This window comes from Rhea americana, unplaced genomic scaffold (genome assembly GCF_003343005.1).
Source record: "Rhea americana isolate MKP2758 unplaced genomic scaffold, rheAme1 scaffold_145, whole genome shotgun sequence".
In the NCBI taxonomy this organism is placed as follows: domain Eukaryota; kingdom Metazoa; phylum Chordata; class Aves; order Rheiformes; family Rheidae; genus Rhea; species Rhea americana.
This window is the reverse complement of record NW_028185539.1, coordinates 1,543,645-1,568,964: the sequence shown is the minus strand read 5'-3', so window position 1 is coordinate 1,568,964 and position 25,320 is coordinate 1,543,645. Positions and strand designations below refer to the sequence as shown.

Sequence of the window (25,320 nt, the reverse complement as noted above, 5' to 3'; positions counted from 1 at the left end):
GCATCTTCTAAGCTAGTAACACCTCCACAAAATGAAGGAATATGCTACCGAATCAAATTTGTCCATTCGTGTCGGCGGTAGTAGCGTTCGTCTGCTTTACTTAAGTGTGAATAATTCTGTGTGATATAAGATTATGGGGAATCGTGCGTATATATTTTACACAGGTAGCAGATAACTGTAACTATGACAAAGATTTTTCTAAAGGGAATTTTGTGATTTTTGTATGTTCAGCCTGGCCATCTGCCTTAGGGCAAGTGTTTCAAACTGTTTAGCTGAAATAACCGTTCACTTCTAAGACCATTTTATGTGTGTGCAAATGCATATAAAGTCCCCCAAAGTAAGTATGAGTGTGTGTGTTGTGTATACATACATATCATTTGTGAGTCTCTTCTATGTGTTTGTGTGTGTGTAGAGAGAGAGAGTAGTCTGCATACAATTCTGAAATTTCATTTTCCAGCAGATGAGTTTATATAAATTCCTAAAACCCTGAGTAACAACAGAATTATTTTACAGTGTTAGGGGGAAAAAGCATTACAATAAAAATGAAGCATACTTTTAATTATCTGTAGTCATTTGGATGAAATCTGTAATGAGCTTGATAAATGCTGATGCTGTCGGCATCAATTTTTCAAATGACAGTAGAACCAAAAATGTCTGGAAAGGCATTGTTAGCTTAGACTATGCAGTATTTTTGAGGTCTTGGTTAGTAGGCATAATTAAAATGACTTATGTAAAATAAGTGTCATATCTCTGTCAGCAACTAAATGTTAAATGTTATTATAAACTAATTACTTCTTTGAATTGTAAAGAAAATTATAGTTTTGTATTTTAACTGCCAAAAGATGGTGTCTGATCCTCATCTCATCCACGCTTTCTATCAGTGCATTTTCAGTGACTTCAGTGCGATGTGATTTGCTCGAAGTGAGTGAGAAGAAAGCTTGGACCCCTGCGGTGGCAGCCTTTGCTCTGGCGAAGAACTTAATGTCAGAAACAGATTCTGACTTAAATCCGTTTCCTAAATAAGTAAAAGCCCGGCCCTCTGACACTGTGAGGTTTTTTCCTCAAGGTTTCTGAATGCAGCTGAGGTGCCACCGGAGCAGCATGTCGGGGGATGCTGTGCTGCAGGGAGGAGATCTCCTCCTGCCTTGGTCCTCCCTTCCTCTTACCCAGTGTCCTGGTTTCCCCGGCCATTCTTCCTTTCCTTTCTGGAGAATAAGAACACGGAGCCTGAGCTAGCGAACAGGGATGATGATCTTTGCCATCTCCATTGGAGCTCCCATATGCAGCTGTGTCTTGGTACCCTGGGGACTGCCGGCCCCGCAGTGTATGTAGCATTGTGGTACCCCCAGAGGGAAGATTTCTTGAAGACAACACCAATGGTTGGGATCGGATTGCTTTTTTTTGTGTCTTGCTTCGTAATGTGTTTTCTGAGTAATGATGTAATAGTAAGCGTAGGCACGTAAGAGGTGCTGGAAGAGCGACTGTGAGGGTGTGGGGAAAAGCAGAGGGATTAGAGGAAGATAAGGAATGGCTAGGGTAACGTGCAAGGACTCTAGGAAAAGTAGTTGAAGTGGGTAAGAAAGAGGAAAACAAGGAGGCATGTTCCACCCCTGTCGCTTTCTCACGTACCTCCACCCTGTGAACTCCGTGGTTGCTTGATGTCTCTGGCCCCTGCTTTTGTTCTGCTTACACCCACATCACTTCATTTCCATTTAAAGTCATATGCTGAAGCAGACTTAGTTGGAAATGAGCCATCATTTTCTGACAGTGAAGCCTAGTGTTACTTGAAAAATCACTCTAGGCTTTTCTACATCATCTGAAGTGCCATTTGCAGAAGGCTGGTACAGAAATTTGGATAAAGTGCAGAAGGTAGCACTGCACCATAGCACTGAGCAATGCAGTTCGGGGCAGGCTGAGGAGCCTGGGGAGTTAAGAAGCTACCTAGAAAACTTGGAATTACCCCTGTGTGCAGGAAATGATGCCGCTAGCAGAGCAGCGCTAGGCACTGAGCTCAAGCCTTACGCGGTGTCTTGCATGGGAGCAGCCTGCGCAGCGCACCACCTTGTAACTGCTGCCATTAGCCTGAACACATTTCCTGAAATCAGCAGCTGCAGTCCTGTTGTGTGACCAAATTAACCGATCTTTGTGCAAGTTGCTGCTCTAATTGGAAAGGAAGAATGTCAGGGGAGAGTCAAACACTCTTATGAGTTCCTGTTTTATCTTTCTGCTCTGCAAAGATTTTCCGTTAGTCCTTGGCTCATAAGTGGTTGGGGGCAGGGGGCAATATTTGGAGGAAATGTAGCCAGCTTGCCCTGTTTTGTGTAATTTCCTTGGTATCCGTGGTTGGCCACTTTTGGAGACAGGATGTAGGACTAGGTGGACCTTTGTTCTGGCAATGTACAGTGATTCTTATGGCTTTCCAACCTCCTTAGTGTTAAATGGGCATGTGTGTAACACTTGTAGGCCTGAGACATAAGCCTATATTTTACACAGAGCTTTTCCTACACACCTCTGTCCCCTTCCTCTGACGCCTAGAAAGGGTACTGAGAGTGCCCGTGAGGCACCCGCCTATAGAAGGCAATAGTGTTTTGCAAGCGAGACAGGAGCACAACCTGCTTAGAGCAAATAGCTTCTTGTGGCAAGGAAGAAACTGTGGATTTAGTGAAACAAAAATATTATTTTATGTATCATCAAACTTGCAGAAATGGCTTGAGAACAGCTCCACGTAAATTAAACATGCGAACGCAAACATACAGATACACATGCAAAAGCAAGAAAAAAGGAGAAAGTGATTTTTGGTAAGGGTCTTAGAAATGCTAGGATGCCAAAAATTTTTCATTTATATCAGAGCCTGGCTTTCTACAAATATTACAGATGTTTGCATATAACCTTTTGTAAACGCACAGTACTATGTACATTTTGTTAGTTATTTATTAGTGATTTCTGATTTTTTTTTTTCATTGGAGTGGGCATAACGTTCTATGTTTATAAATGTCTATGTTAGGGCTAGTTTTCCTGGATGCTTTAAACGGAGGTTTTTATTGTTCTGGAAATGTTCAGATAAAACTATAGTTAGACAATTTGCCCAATGACATCTGTTCAGCAGCATAGTTTTACTTGGCTACAAATGACATATTTAATCAAATGAAACATTTCAAATAGGCTTTGACAGCCTTCCAGCCCACTATCTCCAAGCTTACTATTTAATGAAAATATGCCATCCTAGAAGTGTCACAGTGAATATAAAGAATGTTTTATGAAAGGCAGTGCTATGATGTTAGAAAAGAATGCATTAAAATATTATGTCTGCCACTTGTGAAATATACTTCTTAGCTTCTGAAACATCTCTGTGTTTTCTAGCGAATCTTTTGAGCCGCGATTTTACAGTATTGTCTGTGTTGCCTGCATATTTAATTCTAATGCTGTACTCTGCATGCAAGATGTTAAACAAAGCCCCTAGATTATCTTGTGCAAGTTTTAGTGGAAGTTTTATAATGGGAAGTATGCATTTCATAAGAAACCACAGTATTGTCATCTGAGGAACAGATCCATGGAAGGGGAGCCAGCAGTTTCGGAGCTCTGTTAGTCTTTAGTCTAGCCAAAGCCAATTCCGAACACTCTGGGTTGTATAAATTTGTCTGGGTTCAGCCTGCAGAGTAGCAGTGCATTTTACTTTTGATCTTTGCTATGGATACTTCAGAGATGTAATAGTTTAGTGGTTGTTTTCCAACATAATGTTTAACATTTGGTGTATGGATACAGAGTTTCACAGCCACTGGCATTATTCTAAGTTAAAACTACTTAATGTGGCTAACACAGAAAAATAATTCTAAAGTAGTTAGACTGCATAGTTTGCCTAAATGTACCAAATTGTGGTTTCCATTGAATATCAAGTAGCCAATAACCCCTGTGATCCCTCTTTAGCTGACACAAAAAATTGTGGCCAGTGGTGTTCTGGAGCCCTTATTGAAGGTGTCTGCTTTTCATGGCATAGTGCCTAGTTGAACTGATAACATGATGTCTATCATGCTACTCTACTGGGAAGCTCAAGAGAATAATATAAAATATTCCTAACAAGGAATTCTCATGGGATAATTCTACAAGAGATACTGAGAATTACCAAATTCTGTTTTGAAATCTGGGCTAGCTGAGTTGGCATATGAAGAAAAAAGTCAGAGCATCTGTGACCTTAACATAAGCTAGATGGTAGGAAATCATTTCTGACTTTGTCCTTTTGATTGTGTGAGATGAGCAGTTTTAGTCCAGAGACAGAGAAGTGAGGGACCCATTCCTGCTCCTGCTGGAGGAGTTTCAGTGTAACTCTAAGATTTCCCGTGAAGACACTGGAGTGCTTTGTATAAAAGCGTTCCAAATATGAAGCAGGTAACTCAAGGTAAAACCTTTCTCCAGTTCAGATGCCTACGGGCTATCAAGTAGCTTAACTAAACCCTTTTAGAAATTCATGCAGGGATTCATGTTTAATATAAAAATCTTCCTTTCTGGGGCTTCCAACTCCTTCTAGTTGTGCAGCTTATGCTTTTATAAATCCAGTAGTTGCAATAGTTGCATCCATTATGAGAATTCTTGAAATGTTTCCTACAGTCCTAATCATGTCATATGATCAGGTCTCTAGGCATTATCCTGGATTGTGGACCACCTATCATTATCATGTACTTAATAGTCTAATTGCTTTTTTTTAGTTGATAGTAGCATTTTCAGGGTGTAGAAACAGCCTGATTATTATTCATTAGGCATTCTCCAATTGCATATAATACAGAGAGAACTGTTGCTGGTATTCCTCTCATTCCTTTACACATGCCTTGTGGGTTTCCCTGCTTCTTCTCTTCATGATCATCTGAGTGCAGGCAAACTAATGCTATCCCGTTATAACTACACTGCGGCTTTTGGCCAAGCCTAAACCATTTTAGAGAGAGAACTTCTCTTTCCCCATCTGCTTTCTTAGGAAACATGTTGTGTATCTTCTTCTAAGGGAGAATATGTTTTCACCACAATATTGTTGACAAGTAGTCTCTTCATTAATGTTTTGGCATTAGAATGAAAAATAAATGCTACAGTTCTGGCAAGTAACTGTTTGCCTTAAATGTTTCAGCGAGTGATGGAAGCAGTGTGTGCAGCCTAGAGCCTAAAACAGCACGAGAGGCCGCTGATGCACTTAATTTCTTCTGCATCTTTTGCTATTGAAGTTTTGGGAGGTGAAGTTCCCAGTTTGTTTTCCTAGTAGTAGTCAGGAACCTAGAAAGCTCCCATTCAGTCGTTGATTCCCAGCTAAAGTTAGGGAGATGGTTTTCCCCTGTATTTAGAATCGTTTGCACAGACTATTATTTGGCTTTCTATATGCAGAAACCTCATATAGTGCCTACTGCTGAAGGTAGGATGCTTGCAGGCTTTAAGAAAATGCATGGCTCTCTTGCCTCCCTATCCTCAGCACATTCAGCTCAGCTATCGTTGGAATACCTGGGCTTAAGCATACCATGCGGGGACAACTCTGAGTGTGGCTCTCGCTTTTGGTGTCGTCATATGTGTTTAGGAATATTTGCTTTGCTTGTGCCAGATAATATCCCACTCCTGTGAAAGGGGAAATCTTAATATGGACTCCAGTAGACACAATATTTTATGAGTTCCTGCATCAAAAGGATGGGGGAGAATGTTTTAAAGGTAGTGTGTGATGAACTCAAATTGTCCGTGTGAAACAGGCCGGAGGCTACTACCATCTACTTAATATTGATGCTTGGGATGCTTGGCTGGTTTCCTAGCTATTGTAGTTTTATTTTGCTCCCTTGATTTCTCCGAACCGTTGTCCTAATTAAGCTCGGCAAATTTCAATCTCTCAGGTTCTTCAATTATGACATTGCAGTTCCTCTATGGCAACACGCTGGAGTGTAGCAGATAAGATATTATGAAGTGGAGACATTCAATGGGAAAATGTCCAAAAGCATTTCAAATCACTTAAGATAATTAAGCAAGGGGAAAGAATGTGGCATGTTTAAAGAATATGTGGTGGTTTTGTGAATAAGATGATGTTAGGTGCCTGCGCATGGAAAACTCATTACCCATGCTTCACTCATTCGTTATACTGTAATGAGAAACAAGAACTGAAAAATGCCACCGCCAGGCTAGCCTTTGAGTATTAGGAGATACTTGCACAGAAACTATGACTGCAGAAGCAGCAAGCTTAATAAACTTGTTTATTTCTCTGAATATACTTTTGAAGAAATACAGCAATTGAAGAAATAACAACTAATTCCAGTATAAAGGTCAAGACCTGAACAGAGATGCTGTAGGATTAATGGATTGTGGTGGTGTCAGTAGGCAGTGATTTAGATGACATTTTTTGTAACTGTCCTGTACTCTGTCCTGTTCCACTCTTTTTCCTCACTCGTAGGCAAGGTTTAAAATGCATTGCAAAGGGGCTTTTAATAAGAATTTATATAACAGAGTAAGACAGCACTTGGATAGGCAGGGAAATAGCCACCTCATCATTCAGGAAGAGAAAGAGTAACAAGTATGAATAAAGGTCAGTTGTCTGTCTGAGCTCCAGGCCACGTATGTGAAGAGAAGGAAAGTGCTGTAACCAGATTTGAGACAGCCTTGCACTATCAGTTTCTTAACGCAGTTAATGCTCTCACAGAGTAGGTAGAGCAATTGATGGTCCATGTGCAATAAGTCGTAGGATATTTAATATTCTTCTTAAAGCAGCAGCTCTTGGAGTAATGTCACTACAGAAAAATTTCAGACAAAACTAAAAGGTAAACCAAAAATAAAAGATGGCATGAACCCCAGAGGTGTAAAAGCAAATGTTTCTCTCTGATGTTCAGTAGATGGTTTGCAGCACCTTTTTTATATCATTAAAAGCAACCCTGAAATATCATAGCCAAAGAGTGCATTGCTCTGATGTTGCACCCCAGAACAGAGATGTGTATACGTGACTGTATTTGAAACTAGATTTGAAGTGAATGTTAGGGGCTGCATTTCCCAACTTTTCTCTAGAATGAGGATTTGTAGTTGAAGAAAGCAAAACCAGAGCATACGTCTCAGTGCTGTCAGTCCTTTCGTGTCTATGTGGAGTACCCAACATCCCTTCCCTGGGAATGTCAAATGTCAAAAGCAAAATGTCAGATGTTTGTAAAGTTCTATCTCAGAGTTAGGGCTACTTTCTACTTACCCTAAGCTTTAAAGAAAATGTAGAACATTTTCTAGAGATGGCTTAGAGTGTTTCCATTTCAGGACAGGCATGGGTTTCTAGCTAGTTATTCAGTTCCTGCTTCACTTTACTGCATCTCAAAGTCCTTCCCGGTTAACGCTTAATGGCAGTGGGCTGCTGATGCTGCCTTTGAGAGCACGGTGGGTAGGTTTGGGCTGTACGCCGCTGCGTGCCGACCCACGAGAAGCAGCCCTTGGTCCTAGCTCACTTGCTGGCAGTTAGACAGTGCTGACAGAAGCAGAGGTTTATTATTTTTAAAACTTGGTTTCTTCTTCTGCCCCTGAGCCCTCACTGAAGCATAGGCCAAGTTTTTGTTGCAGCCATTCCAGAGCGAGGCACGTTCCTTCGGAGATGTATCGCAGTGGGCCGTGCTGCACCAAGGACTTGCAGGAAACGTGCTAGGCCACTCAGACATCATCTCATCTGGCTTTAAACCAGCACTGTTAAATCCTCGTTGCTGTATGTCACTCCAGTCTCACAAAGCAGCTTTGGGAAACAGATCCCACTGCCTGCAGATCCTTTTTGATCTGTCACAAAGTTGATGCCTTTCTCCTTATACCTGTATTGCCAGAGGAGTGTCCTGGAGCAGGGTAGGCAGCCAAAACAAGCCTCACCCTAAAAGAGCAAAAAAGGGGTCCATGGGCTCTGGTGGTGGCAGGAAGAGATCTACTCTCCTTAGCCTTTTGCCTAGTGACTTCTGCATCGCAGAGGACAACCCTGTTGTCTGCTCCTGCTGCGATAATGCCTAGATTTTCCCTGAGTAGCACCAGCATGAACTCAGTTCTTGTCATTTTTATAGCCTGATATGCTGTACTTGGCAAGTGGTTAGTTAAGGGAGAATTTGATGATAATCTGCACCCATCGAAATGAGATATGTACCAAGAAGAAAAAGTAATTGTTTCAGCTAGTAAAAGTGCAACTAGGAGAAATTAAAAAAGGCTGAGTATCGGGAAATGCATCGTGACAGCAACATCTGTTAGAACGCAAAGTAATCTCCCTTTGAAAGTAGTGGACTCAGCACTGCTTTTGACGTTTGAAAGTAGACAAGACAAAAACTAATTTGATCTACAGCATACTTGGCTTTCAGGGAGGCAGTCTGCGTGATCCACTAGATTTTTCCCATCTCTAACGTCTGTGACTCTGTCTTTCTGACACTCCCTGGGTGATGAAGTATCATTATAACCTTTTGAAATAATATATTGGTGCTTAGAGAGCACAGAGTGATTTTCTCATTTGTAAGTAAGAGGCAGTGTGTTAAATTACTGTTCCTGTTATTAAGTGGATTGAGTAAAGAGTCTGATATATTAAAACAGGATATTTCCCTCCTCCCAAGCAAACCACCCAAGACTCTACATCATGGGGGGCCAGGAAGGGAAGGGTTAGAAGTTTAAATAACATTCATCGTATTCCCCGAGGCTTAGGTGAGTGGAAGCTGCTTGACACCTGAAAATGTTTCAGCAAATTTGACAGGTAAGCTTTGTACTGATTTACAGCAGAGGAGGAAGCCTGTGCTGTACCTGTAATAGATCAGTGTGGCTAAAACTTGTCATCCTGGGCCTTAGAAGCTTCTACATGTTAGTTTAGCTGTGGGAAACATGGACAGATCCATCATACTCGCAAACGGTGTCTAAATACATAAGTCATTGATCTCAAGAATCGCTCTTTTGCATCGTCAAAGAATTAATGTGAAAATTGTGGTGTTCCTTTAATTGATTTTTTTAATCCTATCCAGCAGTTGATGCAATTCCTGATGGCATTTGTTTCCACATCTTCAGGCAGTGAAAAAAATTGATAATGGTCTGGCACAGCTGAGCACTGTAGCTGACAACATTTGAAACTCCGGACATGGTGATGAATTACACTATGATATATTAATGTTATTTTGATCCCTGCCCTTTAAAAATTACGTTGATCCAATTAGGTTAAGTATCTTGCCATCTAAATTAATTTACTTTCATCTATTAATCTCCTTTGCTGTGAGTCAGAAACAGAAATGTAAATCAATTTATTATATTACGTATCTTTTTGAGGGAGGCAATTAAATTACCTAACAAACAGATACATATGGTGAATTTGTTGTTCAATATGTTAAACACTATTGCCATAATTGGAAGGTATCACTTTTCATTGTGAAATTTGAGTGCTTGTTGCACTTATTTCTGGTAACTTTTCAAGAAATGCCTTAACATGACTTGCCATCCCCAGATACTCATGCTACGTGCTTATTCCGCTACATAGCTTTCAAGATATTAGACATTTTGAAAGTGGGATAGCAGCTTCCTTTCCTGCCAGAAATTGTTTGACTCCCTGGTGGCATGTCTTGTAGAGGTCCCCAACCTCTACAGTGCAGAGAAAGCCTTTCCTCTGGCTTGCTCTCAAACTAGTGCTAGCACCGTACATGGTAGAGAAGCAAGCAAAGGCCTTAGCTATAACGTCTTAGTTACTAAACTGAACAAGCGTTAATATATATTCCTGAAATACTTTCGCATGTTCTAGAGGCCCTTCAGCAGTACATGAAATTTCCGTGATTTGAAATCGGCTTTGGCTGCTGCACAAAGGCATACCTTTTACTTTATTAGGTGATCCGATAACAGGACTCTATCTTCTTGGCTATCTTGCCAGCCCTCCCTCTGCCTCGCTAGGAATCCTTCAGCTGGTATTTTCATGAGGCTAGATAGCAAACCTTCATCCTGGATAGAGGAATTGCTGATAGCAACACCAGGAATTTGTTTACCTGCTATATTTTCTATTTAGTAACTAGAAATATCCTTGAAAGAGACAAAAACACACACACACACACACACACACTCACACTAACGCGCACACAAATGAAGCATTGATGTAAGGGAACGAGACCCAGTAGTTGGAAACCGGACACTGACAAACTCAAGCTGGATATGAGGTGCAGTGTTCTTGCACTGGGCGTCGTTATCTGTTAAAAGCTTACCAGGCTTGTGGTAGTTTCTTCATCATGAGAAATCAAGACAAGAGCTGTATATACTAAGAAAATGCAAGATTAGTTCCATCGTGGTTATTGTACTAGAAGCAGGGATTAATCAGCTCAAATGACCTATGTAATGTGGTGGGTCAGTTTGCTGATCACAGCGCTCCCTTCTGGTGTTAAAATCCATGAATCTATGAAATGTTTTCTAAACCTCTGCCTGAGCATAGAACCGACAGAAGCAGAAAGGTCACCTTTATCATCACTGCTGTCAAACACTTTGGAAATAGCAGAACACAAACCAAATTTATTGCTCAATCACTTTGCCCTTATGTTACATCTGTTACCCTATCTCTTTGCCTGTATTTTTTCCCATTAAATAAGAATTGGTCTGGTATCCTAAGTGAAATCCCATCTCCAAATAAGTGCACAACAAAATTCTGCCAACTTCCACAGCAATGAGGTCTTACCTTTTGCCTGTACAAAGGCAATGAACCCCTGCTAAGCACAGAACTTAGCAGTTTTGCTATATAAATAATAATCGTAATTAAGAAAGCAGCTGCTCTTTCAGAGAATGGCAGTGTGGGAATGTAGATACCGCACACTGTATTTCAGAGAGGCTTTCCAGAGAGTGAGATAAACACAGGTGTCAAGTGCCATCCGAGACACTATCGGGTGTTTGGGACATCCATATAGAGCTGGTTTGTGAAATATCTAGCGCATCTAAATTGACACTAGAAGCTTGTTTAGGCAACCGAATCCTGCTCTGCGTATGGTGGATGGCAAAGATCCAGAGCAGTTCTTTTACAACTCACCAAACATTGCTGTGTTTTAGCATTTGGTATCTCTTAATACCCCAATATTTCCTACAAGCTGGAAAATTTCAAGTGAGAACCTATGCTTGAATACCCGTTGTGCTGGGTTTTGCTATCTTTATTGTTTTGCTTTGCTCTTTTCTTCTTTTTTTCTTTTTTTTTCTTTCTCTTTTTTTTTTTTTTTTTTTTTTTTTCATTCACCTTTTCTTTCTTCTGCCTTAAGATACAGGCTTTTTGAGACAGATTCTCTCTCTAAGAAGTGCGTACACAATTCCTAGCACAAAAAGGACCTGATTTTGACTGAGCTGTTGAATATTAATGTAACGCAAATAAATCACGACAATAATGCAAATGAAATGTTTGTTCCTATTCTAGTGTTAATGTTTCTACATAGTGCAACAAATATGTACTTGAGACTTCACTAGTTCACACAGTATATATGCAAGAGTACAGCATTCAGCATGTTTAAATAAAAAGAAAGGGTCTGGTTTGTTCAAATGAACTTCCAAAAAGAAAAAAAGTGTCTCTGAAAGAGAACAGAACATTTTGAAACCCTGTGCCAAAGATTTTCAATAGTCGGAATTCTGCAATTCGCAGAGGGTGACAGTGACATTTAGGTTTTATTTCTTCTATATAGTGCTTTTGCAGTTCACTAAAATTGTTGTCAAAGTCGAGCACATTTGTGTTGAGAGCTATAGCTTATCACCTAAGTGGAGAGTCAGTGTAAATATTCTTCTTTCTGACTTTGTTAGAAATGCTCTTTAGATAAGAAACTGGAATCAATGGCAGAGTTTTAAAAGAGACTGAGCAGAGGCTGCTTTCCCTGTTCTCTGAGTTTACTACATGGAGAAGTGCACAAACCATCTCTGAACGTCTCTGGAAAACTGGAATAGCAAGTCAAACTTCTTGGTGTTGTTGCCAAGCCAGGAGTGGGAATGCAGAGTAAATGAGAACAAAATATCTCATAGCAGACGTGGCCCCTCACTGTCTCCTGATGTATCACTTTGAGTCGTTAGTGCTTCATTCATAAATATCCTTTTCAATTCATCAGGATAAATCCAGCACTCCAGTTTCTGTAGGGTTCTTTGAGTGTTTTTCCTTCAGTGTCAGTGTAAGAAGTTTACCTCATTTGCTTGAGCTAAACTAGTCTTTGGGTGGTCACTTGCTTATGAGTCCAGCACATTATATAGTAAAATGAGTAACGTGGGGAAGGGATTTTCCTTTTCCAAAACCACCATTACTTAACAATGTCTAGGTTTCAGATTTAATTTGAAATGCGCTGAAAATTACACGGAAGATTCAATACTGAGATGTGCTGACATACAGCCCTCATTTGGAAGAGAAAACTATCTGGAAGCTTATAGTCTTTTTACAATTAATGAAGGAAGTGCTTATGTGCTCGAACTTCGGTATTTGGAGTTATAGTGGTTATTATTTCATACTCAGTTCTGGTAGTGCATCATTAATGTCATACTTCTATTTTCGTCTCAGAAGGAGGCATGAAAGGCCAAAGTCGAGGCGACTGCCATTACATGTGTGCTCTGTTTTCTTTTTAGGGGCCTGCTAACCAGCAGCTTCACAGAAACACACTATTTGAAAGACGGCACTGACGTGGTTCTCGTGCGCAATTACACGGTAAGGCCGGCGTTCTGCAGGGTGGAGGATGCTTCATCACCGAAACCCAGGATGCTCTCTGCTGGGATCTGAGCCACAGGATGAGACAGCTAGATGTGTGATCTTTTCCTATTGTTGCCTTTGGTACCTTTCTGACTGCTGTGATCCGACGCGTGAATTTTTAGGGAAAGACTTTAAAAGGAAGCTGTGGGGTTTTAACCAGGTGACTGTTAAAAACTGAAAGATTTATTCAGGTTCTTGGAAATATATCCATTCAAATTTCACAGAAAGTTGCAAACAGCCATTGGTGAACAATTAAGGAGGGAAGTCGTGGTTCAGTTAGGAAGAAATACCCGATATCTGTAGTGCAGAAGTTCACATCAGAGGATTCAGCAGCCTGGGTGGCTTTCCGCATTGCAAAAGCCATGGTTGAGGTTTGGGGGAGGGGGTTGTTTGGGTTTATTTTTTAAAACAGACCGTAAGACTGTTTCATACATATGTATACATATATAAATATGCACGCACACATACATATATAAATATGCACGCACACATGCATATATATATATATATATATATATAAATATATCTCCCTTGCTGATCTGCTCCTCGTTAAAATCAGCACAAAATGCTTTTTATCATAAATAATTTAAACTGCTTTTATAAATAAAAACATGTTAAGGCAGTAAAGTTTTTGTCCTCCTACAGTATGAATGCCTTAGAAACAATGCAGCGAGTGATTTTAATTATAAAGTTTATCTTTTATCTGCCTAAGAAGTTCCATCTCCTATGAAATATCTGTTATGTTACGTTATTTATTTATTGACTATGTCAGTAGAGACATCATGCTTCACGTTCCCAACCATAATGGGGTTTGCTGATGTCAGTGAAAGGCATTATTTCTGTGTGTAACATCTTAACATAACAACTCAGAAGAAGTGTCTTTGTTATAACTCTGGACCTCCTAAGCAAAGCAATCATTTGTGAGTTTTCAGTGTTTTCTTGTTACTGGATGCTCATATCTTGTTCAAAATAGGAACAGTAGAAAATAGTCATTTGTTTTAGAAACATGAAGATGGCATATACTCCTTAAGGAAGTAAAAGGAAAGGAAAGGAACAATGCACACAGCTCTTTGTCAGCTTAATCGTGACAATGTTAACTTCCAATAGAAGACCAGGCTTCTTTCTCTTAAAAACAAAACAAAAACAATGTTTTGGTAACAGCAGTAAGTCATGAATAAAGTAACGCTTTGTTGCCTAAGTTTTTTTTTTTTGAGGAGACCAGTGAATCCATTTTTAACCAAATACTGCAATACTGTTTAAATGAGATAAGGCTCTGTGATTTTATTTTTTATCTTTTTTTACACCAAGGATGTTAATATAGTCTGCAGTTGAAAACAAATCCAAGTTCCTGCTGTAAAGCTGCTTACTGCAATTGTGCTTGGAAGTGGGAACCAAGTCTGGTTTGGGCAGCTGCAGTTACCAGTGTTTCTCTGCTGCATGTGCTAATGTTGGTGGGGGATACCTGGGTGGTTTTACTGCTTTGTAGCACTCGAAAAATTTCTCGAAAGCTGTCCGCTGCTTAATCATTGCTTGATGATCTGCAGTAAGGCTAGAGTACCGTCCGAAGTGTGAGAAATCAGCCACAGTAATTATTTGTTTTTAGGATTCATTATCATTCATTTTACATATTAGTTTATGAGACTAGAAAGCTTTTGATAGGCAAAAGAAATCCTGTGATTCAGAGGATTTACTGAGCTAAAAATCAGTTCCCTACCAGTCCAATTGCAAGACATGCTCTAATAAGTTTATAATTTGGGGTACTAAACTTGAGGGAACTTTACTGGGTCTTTATGAGCACAGCTGATAAAAATATCCAAAAGTAAAACACTGTTATCCTGTTTTCTGACAGTCCATTCACTGAGAAAAGCTGTTGAGAGTTGTATCTAGATTATAAGCTGTTGCTGAGTTCCTCATGTTGGAAATAAAAAATAAAAAAAATGCTCTAAATAAGTATTTTTCATGGTACAATCTCATTTGCAGAAAATTCATATCTGAATTATTCCATCTTGCCCCAGCATTTTCCATAGTTATTGCTTTCCTTAACAAAATCAAGGTGGTCTTCAGAAGTCTGCTGTGTGAGGCTTTGTAACTGAAAACCATGCCCCAACACTGAAAAGGTTAATTAATGCAGCTAGATAGATGTGAATGAACCGAGTAATAAAAAGGCACAGTGAGATGGCTGTCAGGTTGAAGCATGAGTGATAACTTTCCTTTGCAATAATAAGATAGCAACCTTTTACAATAGTGTTTTCAGTTTCCAGGTGACATTCAAAGGAGCCATGAGAAAAGAAATGCTGGACGTGACACAGTCATTACTTTCCAGCCAGTCCCATAATTGGGAATGTAATATAACCTTTAGTCAACAGTAAAATTAACCTTGATTCCAGACAGATATATATATGTACTGAGAAAGTATCTCTGTTGTGGTTGCCTTTTGCAAGCTGTGGATTATTAAGGAAATACAATAACCTAGCCACAAAATGAAGTTGGATTGTTGCCTCTCAAAATAGAAGACCCTCTTATTCTTGGTTGTTCTTAATAATGTGCAGCCACTCCGTTGGGTAATTCAATAAAAGGTTCCTTTCTACCATGCTTCTCTTCCTCTTCAGTTGCTCTGTGAGTTTTGTTTCAAACTGCAGGGTTGGGATTGGCTTTGTTATACTCCTCTTCATACATAGCTACCTCCTATAGATATACACAGATGTAAGTTACCTTCAATAAAAATATACAAGTCTATAGGAAGCAGTAAAACATGTCAGTTGATTTGTACTGATTATTGACTTTAAAAATATTCCACATTTTAACCTTTTTGACATGTTATTTTATTTAAAGCTATCACAGTCATGCTTTTTAAACACTGTTGAACCTCTTAAAAAAAAAAATCCCTCTGGGATTTTAAAACACCCCAGATTTTTCACCGGTGAATCCTTTGGACTATTAAGTATGGTGAATAGTTAGTGGAGGCGGGAAAGATGCTGTCAGTTTAATTATGAATGCTGTAACCTAAATTAAAAAGAGCTTTAAGATAAAGAAGATGCAAAATCATGAGAAGACAAGGTATCGAGAGTGTGTTTGGCTATTGAAATGTTTTGTCTTTTTTTTAATTAGGGTCACTGCTATTACCACGGCAATGTACAAGGGTACCCTGATTCTTCAGTCAGTCTCAGTACCTGCTCTGGCCTCAGGTGAGTTAGTTTCTCAGTAATACTTGAGCTTCTTAAGAAACTATCCTGGTACCTGTTGCATTTTTGTTTTGCCCTTTTAAAAATGTACCAATATATATATGTTTTAAATGCTGCTACAATCTTTGTAAAAGCATTTTCCATCTAGTTGCCCAAGGAGGGTAGTGTAAAAGATGATGCAATATGGGGTTGTCCATGTGGCCCCATGTGTTTCTCTATTCTTTCCGGGCAGTGCAGTGCTTGCTGTGCGTTTGGGCTGTCCAGTCCCCAAAGCTGCTCTGCTGGTGGCGGTGGGACTGTGTGCAGCTGCTAACTTGTGCGTCACCCGGCTGCCCAGCCATTAGGATAACCGCTTCCAAACGCGGCTGTGGAGCTCAATAAATCATGCTCATGGCAGGTATGATGCTTAGCATTAGTATTTTAGCTACTTGTTAGCAGAGAAGTAGCAGATTCACATTGTGAAACCAAAATCTCATTTTGAGAAAGGAACAAGCTGACAATGTTTTAAATACGCAATGGACGCAGTTCAGGAAACAATTATCTTCTTTACTTGGACAATCAGAGAGTGGTATTTACTCACAGAGCTGTTCCAAATCACAGTAATTAACTGTAAATTGGCTCTAGTGTTCTCCCTGGAAAACCCGGTTTTCCTGTCAGATTTCCAGCTGTCTCAACCTTTTCTGGGTTTGTTTAATTTATCTGCAAACAGCATGAATAGCTGGAGTCCTTTCCCCTTGATTTTACGCTTTGCGTGCTAGTAGTATTATCAAAGCCTTTATTCTGCAGTTCTGGGACGAAAAGCAGCAGAGAGAACAAACGGTTTGTTACTAGGACTCCTCTCCCTGCTGGAGGGACCCACTTGCTGTGGCTAGGGGATTCCAGCGGTGCCTTCCAACAAGGAGAGGGGTTTTGTAGGTACTTGGTTATGTCTCAGGCATCTTCCACAAGCTTCTGCTAATTAACCTGTTGTATGGGCTGTGGCAGTCAGCATTAGCCACGCATTCTCACAGTGTGCGAAAAAAAAATGCAGCACTTCAGTATTTTAATCATTGCTAATGGAGTTGCGTTGCTGCAAAGTCCACAGGGGTAGGGAAAACATGTGCTGTGTAAAACAGTGTCTGTACTGATGTTTTGTTCCATAGCTACTTAGAAAATGAAGAACTCTCAACAGCAACGACTCTTGTCAGCATTAAAAATCGTCTGTCTTCTTGAATTTTCCCATTCCCTCCTTATGCTCACAGCTGTGCTCACGGAGTCATTTCCCTGTATTTGCTAGCCAGGTAGGGCAAGGCAATGTACGCTGGCAGTGACGCTTTTCTCTCATCTGGCACTATGGCAAATAAATTCCCAAAGTACAAGCTGACGGTATTAGACTCCTTCTCCACAGAGTAGCATCTTTGTCAGTACAAGCTTTCATAAGCTTCCCTACCAGTGCACGTTTTTCTCTAGCAGGAGAACAGCAGAGGATGAGGATATATCTCAGTATCCGTGCCCATTTAACTGCGGCATTCACTGCTGAGCCTAGTCAGGAGAGTGTCCATGAGTGATAATAGGTTTGTGATAAAGGTGCCTGTTGACTCACTCCACCAAACTCATTTCACAGCCTGGTAGCCAACAGTAATAACTTCCAATCATTATCTGTGCTTGATGTGAGCCAGGGATGTCTAGTGGAAAGGCTTCATAACGTACTGTTTAACCGTCCAGGCCCTCTCGTTAAAAGTAGTTAGGAATAAAGGGCCAGGTGGAGTGAAATCCTAAGGAGCGGCAATGAAGTCATGAGAGCTCTGAGCATTTTTCACAGTCAGGCCCAGAGGTCACAGTATACCTCTTCCATCAAACTGTTTTTGATAAGATATTATTGTAGCTATGTGTCCCTTGAGAATTTGGGTGGAAAGATTTACTGCACAGGATCGAACCTGAAATAATATGAGAAGCAACAGGACAGTTCAGACTACTTCACAGCTTACTTTTCTGGCAACTTTTCTGGTATTACAGATTGAAAGAATAGTTGTGTGTATGGAAACTTTGTAAGGGGGCAAGAGATACTTGAAAAATATGTAGGAGGTTCAGAGCTAGCACAGTCGCACCGTGATGTTCTCTGTCTTGAGACTAATTCTAGGTATCTGGTATTCAGACTGGAATTCGAAAAGAATGAAGGCAGGCACTTCAGTTCCTTGCACAGTGACTCAGGGGACCTGGATGCCTAAGGAAGGGATTAAACAGCAAGCCTGTGTGCTGTCTGAATATGTGCCTAAACCAGCTGGAGGCAAAGGAGAGAGTCCCTGAAAACCAGCTCTCTCCCCAGCTTGTGATTCCTCCCCGCAGTTTGGGGCTGCATTAAATGGGGGCAGGACTCACTGCTGCAGTCTGCGGAGCGCCACTGCTCTTGATTCCTGGGATGGAGTCCTTGCTGCCGACTGGCTGGAGAAGGGACGCTTGCTTTTTCCACCATGTAGGAAAGACTGCAGGCTCCAGGGGTAAAGAGGAAAGACAGGAGATAGAGCCCTGGGGAGGGCAGTCCCTGGGGAGCAGCCTTTTCACTAGCAGAAGCCTGTGGAAGGAAACACCCGTCTAGTTCTCAGAGAGTCTGTTCCTGGCTTTGTGACAATTTCTAAGTCGATTGGACAAATCCCTCAGCCTTTTTCAGTCTCAGTTTCTCCATCTGTGAAATTCATTTAATGAATCTTACCTACCTCACGTGGCTGTTGCATGAGGCTAAAGTTTAAGTGCCTTGAAAATGTCTAATGAAAGGAAGTGCAAGCTGTTAGCTCATTGAAATCTCAGAGCACTAATATCCTCCCACTCTCACTGGAGAGGCATCTTGGGCATCGTTCCATGTGTGGAGGGGGTAGGAATCATGTCTTTTCCCCCAGATTAGGAGAGGTCATTAAAAAACATGAAACTAGTCATAAAGAATAGATTCCACATTTTAGAGTGCTCTGAAGCCTGAGTGCACAGCAGTAGTCAGAAAGCAAAAAGGATCATAGGAATTACTGAGACAGAAATAGAGAATAGAACAAAACCCATCATAACCACTTAATAAATCCATACTGCGCTCACATCTTGAATTCTGCACACAGTTCTTGTCCCCTCCCCCATCCCCATCTCAAAAAAGGAAGCATTGCATCTAGAAAAGGTACAGAGAAGGGCAAAAATGATGATCAGAGATATGAGCAGCTTTTATCCAAGAAAAGAAAATGGACTAGGATTTGTTAGTTTTGAAAAGAGATGATGGAGAAAGGGGTTATGGTGAAACTAGGTTTGTTGTCATGCTGAGTAGGGGACAACTGCTGAATATTTTTCATAATCCCTGAATTAAGAGGCATCGTACAAAACTTTGGAGCGAAAAACAATACTTTTCCATTCATCACATAATGAAGGTGTAGAAGTCACTGTCAGAGGTAACTGTCAACGTCAAAAGGATCAGTAGATTCAATACTTGATGGGACAGCTTGCGCTGGGGGGGAAGCGTCTCCATGACTATCAGATGGATGTCCCTGACTGTCAGGTTGTTGGAGCTGGGAGCACGGACCGGGGTGTGCCTGTTCTGTTCTTGCAGTGTTCCCGTAGGTGCCCGCTGCCAGCCAGAATCAGAGGTAGCATGCTGAACTAGAGTGGCTTCGCTCTGACCTAGTATGACCACCACCAAGTTCTCACACACAGTCCAGCCACGTGGTTAAGCATTTTAGATGCATTATTAGTCTATAAAAATGACATGATCAGTCTGCCTATCATAAGCTACAGAAAGAATAAAGTGTGAAATATGTAGACTAAGACAGGTTTGACTAGTTCACAGATTTTAGGCAGATAGAGAGGGCGAGATAAAAAGATAACTGAGAAGCAGACTCAGTTCTCTTATACACAGACACTTAGGTGTTCCAGCTATCATACGTCATCTCAGACATAACAGTAGAGTGTCTCACTTCATCTAGGATTATAATGGCATAAATAGTTGGATTGACACTGATAGCTGCCTAAAATGCAGGTTAGAGAAGACTGTAATCATGCCATAATCTGTAGCCTGCTGGCTTCCCTGAAGCTGAGTGGCAGGGAGGAGACGATACACGCTGAATGCATGAAATGGGAACAATGGATAATCAGGATTTCCGGCACTTCCATCCTGGTAAGAAAACCAATTGGGCTGTCAAAATTCAGGGGAAGGTGAAAATACAACAAAGTCGTTTCCTTCCTGTCCTGTGGAAATACCCTTCTGTTTATGTAGCTCTGAGGTTCTTCAAGTTTATTAGTAAATAAGTGAACCTTCCATACATAATTTTGGCCTCTAGCCATCACATACAATTCTTCAGTCATAAATTTGTATTCACCTGAATGCTTTTTACCCTATTACTTTCCCCACAAGCGCACGAGGTAGCGTGTACATACAAAATCACAGCCTAAAGAAGAGCACAAACTCTGTGGTCCGCACACTGAAGTTCAAGGGCTAGCAGGTAGCATGAGACCTCTGCTGAGATCTCCCTGGTGGTGGGAGCCTGAGAGAGGTTCTCAGAAGAGCCTCAGTGATTTAAGGACACAGGTCTCACAGGAAGTCATTTCTTACTTAAAATATGTAAATGCTCTAGAAAATCTTAAGTATCTCTGAGTTACCTACTTGCCAGATAATCAGCACGTTGACATATGCAAAAAATATTCAGTCCTTGTCCAGCCTCGTCAGCAACTGAAAGGTGCTGTGTCCAAGATGACAGTGATGGGGATAAGGCCACAGAACTGAATAGACGGTGATTTTTAATGGCATTACATAGCTCTGCTAGACAAGGCTGACAGTATTAGTACCATCCATTTGTCAAATAGTTTGGCTGAACTCGCTGCATCCTAGACACAGTCAGCTGAAGCAGGGATTTAATTATGACACTCCAGACATCAACTATTTAAAAAAAAAGAAATGGAAGTAGGAAACCAGTGAGAAAAAAATTAAATTCCTTGTAACTCCTCAAGCATAGCTTTCTCACAGAAGGGATGATTTTAGCCAAAAAAGAGGTTATGTGAAAATCCCAGCTGAGAAAAGCAAGGGTTTGGATATGTGCTTTTTCTCCATACTTTCTGAAGAGCTTTTAGTTCATGTGTCTTGCATGGTTTGTAAGTTATCTGACCGTGAAACTAAAAAAACTAAAAAAACAGAGTTTTTTGAGCTGAATGTTAGAAAGAATTCAGCTTCTGGGGTTGAATAGCTTCTCTATGCTGTTTGTTCAAAACATTAACAGCTCCTAGATCACCTCTTTGATCTGAGATGAACATTAGATATGTCCAAACTTTGCTTGACATAATACCCCAAGGGTCACTGCTGCTTCAAGGATAAGGGTAGAGCCTGGTCCTTACCTGGCTGTTTGAGCCTGCCCCTTTCTGAAGAGGTCAGTGTTCTTCCAGCACTTAGAAAGAAAGAAAGAAAGAAAGAAAAAGAAAGGAAAATGTTTCTATACATTTTGCGACTTGAAAAAGCTTCTTACAAGCCGTAATATGATGTGCAAATTTGAATCAATCTTTCTTCCACTGTTAAGCTGTTTACTGCTATCAAATATACTCACCAAGTTGGCATTGATGCCAATATCTCCCTCATTTTCCTCTACTCTCCTTCTTGGTCTCTCGTGTCCCTGCGAACTGAGTTCACATACAACACTTTGATAACACAACTGGTGTTTCTTGCCTCCCAAATGCTGGACGTGAAATTGCATTATCACTCTCAATTCCCTGTTTCAATTCCAAGCATCAAAGTTGCAGACCTTTGTGCATTCACTCTGGACAAATCCATCTTGCACAGAGAAAGGATTAACGTACCAAATTGCATGTTATAGTGGTCTCTGGGTATGACGACATTTTGCATACTTTACTGTAGCATAGGTTTTCAAATTAATGTGAGGCATTGGCTAAATAACATGTTTATTCAATTAATGATGCGTCTGAGTAAGAATACCACTATTGCAATATGTGAAACCAATAATGAATGCTACTGTTTAACTTCCTTTTGAGATTTTGGCCTGATTTGAGTCAGATTTGTTATTTTAATAGAATTCTGATGGTCAGTATAGAAGGATAATAGTAATACTTGGTCTTCTGTGATGCTCATCAACAATAAATCATTATTATATGCAGTCACCACAATTTACTCCATTTTACAGATGTGGAGCTGATGCACAGAGAGGGGAACTGCTGATTCAAGGCTGCCTGGGGCAGTGGCGGAGACAAGAACCTCTGTCTCTGGAATCCAGGTCCCATTGTCTGTGTTTCTCAGTCTTTTTTTAGGTTAAAGCTTTCTGAAAATATCTAAAGACTACCTAGCCCCTTGGAAATACAGTTCAGAGATCATTTAGTTCATCCTGATAGTATTTGTTTGCAACTAAATAAAAACAGACGAAAACTGAAACTTTCATTCATTACTTCAATTTTTCCCCCTCTTTTGCTTGTTTGCCTGCTTACGTGCCTGGGAATCTGTTGTATAAAGTCCTGGGAATGCGAGATTTATAAGAAAAATAAATCAAAAAGCCTTGTCACTTTACAGGTCACCTTCTAATGTCAGAAATGTTGAGAAACACAACACTGAGTAACTGCTATAGTTCCATTACAGGCATCATTAGAACAACACTCGGGGGCCACATTACTCAAATTCTGTTATCTATTCAGCTAAAACCCTCATGGAAATCGATGGTATAGCCGTGACACTGGAGCCTGTATTTGGAGAACTGATACACTCTTAGATCGAATGCTCCGTGTCTTTACCATTCCAGACCGCCTTCACTGTATGCTCGTTGCTTGAGTCATCTTCCACGTTGGCCCACTCATATGGGCGTTGGCAAATACGTAGTGTGTAAGAAGCTACATTCACACACCGTCTTTGCATCACGGCATAAGGCCTGGGTACTTCATGAATTCTGTAGGATTTTAAGTAGCACCGGAGTACTGCATAGACTTTACTGGGTCCCTGGACAGAGACGGTTAGACTCGATGTGAATATGTGGTGTGCAAGTGTGTCAGCCCTCTGCTCTAATTCATTTCTTACAAACTAAAGATGTCTACATTCTTCTCCCAATGGTAATAGGGCTTTCTATTATTATTATTTAGAAATGAGTATAACTTTGAGCTTCATTAAAACCAAATGTTTAATTGCATTCATGGAGATCAGTTTTATTGATTTACTTAACTCTCTCCTTACAATACAGCAGAATAATATATCACGGTTTCATACACTGCTGTCCTAGCCAAGTTTTACTTAGCGTCACAATTTCTCAGACAAGTATGCATTGATGGTTTATGTTGGCAGGGCCTTTGCTTCTGCTGACAAGTTGGAAAAGAAAGATCCCATTTATATTTTGAGATTTCCTAAAGCCTGTTGATTTATGAAATTCAACTGTCCTTGCATTAGGCTTTGCTTTATTTTGTTTCTTTCCTTCTTCTCTTTTTAAAGGAAAAAAATATCCCATTTGACTTTATCATGTACTTAAGTAGTGGAGTTATTCCATCTAATTGCATTTCCCCAGTTGAGCGATTCCTGGCAAGTTAAGCAGCAATTAGTAACAAATTAATTATTTTAAGTTAGATTTTAAGTCCTTTTTCTTTGAGATAGAGGCAGAGCTCCCACCACAGCCCATGCCACTGGCAGGTTCCCTGTGTGGCCGTATGGCCTACGGTAGGCAAATACTAGTGAGCCGCCGCTTGTGCTTAGGGTTGACTAGGAGCCGCGTAGATGTGGTTTATTTGGTGCTGAACACCAGACACAAGCAGAGTTCAAACCCTGCTGCGAGCTAGAGTAAAATATTAGCTCAGACTCAAGACCACACTAACAGTGCTTCCAGTTGGCACCAAGCCCGTCAGCCGGTGTCTGGACATGCTCTATGGTATAATTTTCTTTTCTCTCTCTCTCTGCTACTGTTGATGAAGAGGAGGGCTGGCTTGTTTTGAATAGAGGTTGAATTGTCTCGTCTCATTCCTGGTGATGGTGGAGGTAAGGTTATAGTGTGGAGGTGCTCTGGGAATGGGGTGAGAGTCAGTTCCCACCGCTGGGCGTAAACAGAAGGGTTTTGGGAGCAGGGGCCTACAGTGGCCAGGAACCACCTGGAAAAGATGTACCGTCTTGTGGGGATATGTGCTGACACAGGAGTGTGGGAGAACCCTCTTCAAGAAGAAACACAGAAGCAGTGTAGGAGTAACAGAGCCTGTTTTGAAAAAGTGTGACATAAATGCAGAAGGGAAAAAGTAATTACGGATTTATTTTATTTGCATCAAATTTTGAGTACTGAAAGACTAGTAGGTATTGTTAATTTTATCCTGCCACACCAAAAAAGAAAGAAACCATAGTTTTTGAGCAGCTATACTTTAAAGGTGCTGTGTTTGGCCCCTGTTCAATGGGGAAAAATGCAATAGTAGAAAAAGAAAATTAGTCAAAAACAGAAAGTGAGCCAAAATAATTCGTATTTGATATTCATTATCTTATTATAGATGGTCACGAGCCAGATGCTGATATCCTGTAGGCTGTACTCAAAGGATAAGGGTGCATTAAATGAAATGTATATTTTCATTATGTTGAATCTGCAGATTTTTTGATCATGGATTGCTTCATATGCAAAGTTAGAACTGTTCTTATAGGCTCGTGCTGTGACTGGAGACACAGGAATTTCAGTGACAAGTTGAATCGACTGTCCTTGGTTCTGATACGCTCAGTAGAAAATATCTGCTCATTTGTCCATATCCCCTGAAGCTAAGGAAAATGAGGGGAAAAGAACTGGTTAGTGACCTTACGCAGCAGTTGGGTATACAAGGTGTGCACTTGGAAACCTGGCACTGATGTTGCATGTTTCTGCTAGAAATTCTTGGCATGAAAATGCTGGATCTTTAAAAAATAATAATAATAATAAAAAAATAAGAGCTTTACCCAACAATAGGATACTATTAAGTCCCTCCCTTCTTAGTGTAAATAATTAAAGAAAATGATGTAAGTGTAAAATTTTTAAAGTGAATGTTCTAAGCAGGGTAAAGTTTAACATAAAAAAAAAGTGTTTTATGCTATTTTAGAGTTGTCAGTAAAGGGAGAGATGGTCAGCCTGGCCCATTTCAAACAATGACTAACAGGATTCTGCCTCCATTGCTGGCTCCAGCAGCCTCCAAAATTAAATGATTAATTACACAAGGGAAAGACGACAACCTTTATTTAATTATGCTGATTACAGAGTTGCTGGTTATCAGAGTAAAGGGAATATGTTGTCCTAGTTTCCTAAATTCTTAAAGGAATGAAGTAGAGCTAGCCTAATTTCTTGAAGCTTTTATGATGTGAGGTTACTCAAATCATGGAGCAGCTTGCTTGGAGGTCTCTACTATGTCATTTAGTCTGTGGTGTCGTAGCTAAGAGAGTTACTGCGGTAATTTAATGCTGTTTTTCCATCTATGGCATATTTAATATTCAGAGTGTTTTCAGAAATACTTAATCTACAAACATGCCCATGTGGTGGGTAAATAATATATCTTACCTGACTTGCCAAG

General features: G+C 40.4%; 1 protein-coding gene across 1 annotated transcript in view; it reads left to right on the top strand.

Annotated features, from left to right (window-relative positions):
* The window catches only part of ADAM12 (ADAM metallopeptidase domain 12), a 189,253-nt gene that overhangs the window by 93,015 nt on the left and 70,918 nt on the right, over nucleotides 1-25,320 (top strand). The window contains exons 4-5 of the mRNA XM_085299114.1: nucleotides 12,535-12,613; nucleotides 15,764-15,840. Coding sequence (XP_085155240.1) covers nucleotides 12,535-12,613; nucleotides 15,764-15,840 — 156 coding nt within the window. The remainder of the gene's footprint in view (nucleotides 1-12,534; nucleotides 12,614-15,763; nucleotides 15,841-25,320) is intronic.